The sequence below is a fragment of the Geospiza fortis genome, unplaced genomic scaffold (assembly GCF_000277835.1).
Source record: "Geospiza fortis unplaced genomic scaffold, GeoFor_1.0 scaffold130, whole genome shotgun sequence".
NCBI classification, from domain to species: Eukaryota; Metazoa; Chordata; class Aves; order Passeriformes; family Thraupidae; genus Geospiza; species Geospiza fortis.
Window position 1 is genome coordinate 14,667,098 of NW_005054300.1, and position 2,226 is coordinate 14,669,323.

General features: G+C 35.7%; 1 protein-coding gene across 14 annotated transcripts in view; it reads right to left on the reverse strand.

Moving 5' to 3' along the window:
- Window positions 1-2,226, reverse strand: part of KCNMA1 (potassium calcium-activated channel subfamily M alpha 1) — a 410,464-nt gene that overhangs the window by 152,311 nt on the left and 255,927 nt on the right. For all 14 annotated transcript variants that reach the window (XM_031062173.1, XM_031062129.1, XM_031062158.1 and 11 more), the window contains exon 8: window positions 1,165-1,335. In XM_031062173.1, coding sequence (XP_030918033.1) covers window positions 1,165-1,335 — 171 coding nt within the window. The remainder of the gene's footprint in view (window positions 1-1,164; window positions 1,336-2,226) is intronic.

Genomic DNA, 2,226 nt, shown 5'->3' on the forward strand with positions numbered 1-2,226 from the left:
ATTAAATCAGGGGTTATTTCCCCGTCAAGAAACAAAAAAAAATCACCCCCCAGCCCCCCCCAAAAAACTTTTCCAAAAGTTCTTGGGTTTAGAAGGATTGGAATAACATGTGATAGAAAAAAGGTTTTGAGGAGAAAATAAAAATTATTCTGCCATGTTTTGTCCAACAAACAGCTTCCTTGTGGCTGGATACTTCGAAGAGCTACTGCCATTTGACATGATCTTTGTCTTCACATGTCAATAAACAGAGATGAGAATGCATATATGTAACGCTCATACATATCTCTGTGTGTCCAATATATGGCATTCATAACCTTGGTTATATACATAGCACCTCTGTGAGATGCATATATAGGTGAAACCAATGGATGAGGGTAAGGTAACAATATACATATGTGTGCATGGGCACAATATACACTATGAGTCGCCCACATAGCATTTACCTTGTACAGGGTAAATACTAAAATAAACTTGGCTAGTTTAGAGAACATTGCAACAGGTGTAATAATACTACTAGCACTGACAAATAATGGAAAAGTTGGCAAGACAAATAGTAACTTGGGTGCTATTTACATACAGGACAAAGAACATGAGAAAATTTCTGTTATAAAAGGATACTGGTTATGTGATAAATTGTGAGCTAAAATTGTACTACATGACATGAAAGGATGTTTGAAATGAAAGGGAATGTGGTTTGCCATCATCTGGATCAGGCAAGCTGCTCTTTAAGGCAGTCCAAAGCCACAGTGTTTGTTGGAATTCTGGGAAGGAACACAGAAGGGTGGGTAGGACCTCTGAAACCGCAAAGTGCCTTTAAATATCAATAGCAACCTCCAGAAATGCTCTACAGCCAGCCACTAAGAAGTAGAGGACTACAAATAACATTCTATGTTGAAATATTAAGGCACTTCATGTATTCACATGCATTAATCATTTAAATGGATTAGAAAAATTCTAATTCCAGACTAATTCTGGACTAATTTGACAAGCTCTGCCAAAATATTTATCTACAGGAAAAATGCATATTAAACATACTTTAATGTTTTATAATTAATTTTAGTTTAATAATCCAGATATTATTGTTCCCTTAATTACAACATTGAGATATAGAGGATCAAGTTTAAAGGTAAATGGATTATTAAGAAGAACATAAAGAATTTTTACCAATCCCCCAAGGATGAAGAAGACCATGAAAAGGCGACCAAGGGTTGTTTTTGCATAAACATCTCCATAGCCAACAGTGGACATTGTAACCATCAGCAAATAAACACATTCCCAGTATGTTAGCGGTTGATTATTTTGGAAATTTTCCCAGGGATCCCCTGAGTTCTCCACCTACAATGTACAAGAAAACATATAATGAATTATACTAATTGTAACTGACTCTAATTAACCCCAAATTAACTCTACCCATATATGCACGTGCCTGTGTGTGTACATAGATATATACTTTGGCGTATAATATAAACTCTGAATCCTTTCCTGTGATTTATTTTCATCAAATACAGAACCTGACCCTGTGCCAAAAAGAGCACTGCAGTTCTTTTGCCAGTATATACAGCCTTGTTACTCAAATCATTTATGGGAAGTATCTTTTCCAGGCACCACTAAATAATGTAACTTGCTCATGCAGTTTGTTAAGTTCATTAATAAAAATGTGTTCAGAATATTTTCAGAGTAAATCTTAGTTTTAATGCAATTATACTCCTCAATGTTTTTGTTTTAAAATATTATGTTTCTATTAAAGGCATTACTGGCACCTTTAGTGGAATGCTACTACTTTTTCAAAAAGCCAGCCACTGTAAAGACAAAAATATAAATTTGTCAGTGGGAAAGGAGTGTGCCATATAAAATTTGCTCCATAGTAAAAGTTGAAGTTTGAGTATTCCCACAGTAGAATAGAAAAGTTTTTGTTGAAAAGAAAGGGAACAAACCAATCCACATCCTAGAAAACAGCATTCCCTTGGTCTAGATGTAGTATTTAAGGGATGTTGTGCTCTGTTTGGTAAAAACTAGAAAAAAAGGTATTGTTTTTAGATCGAAATGCTACATTTGCCCCGAGGAGTGTAAAAATACGGTTCTACGTGAATGAGAACTACATCATAAATTGAAACACTCAAAACCCCTGTGCATCTTTACAAGGGCGAACATGAGACGACTGATACCGCGAGAAAAGGAGGAGTTAGAACGCAATCCTGCCCAGCTGGATGCAGCTTTGCAGCAGAG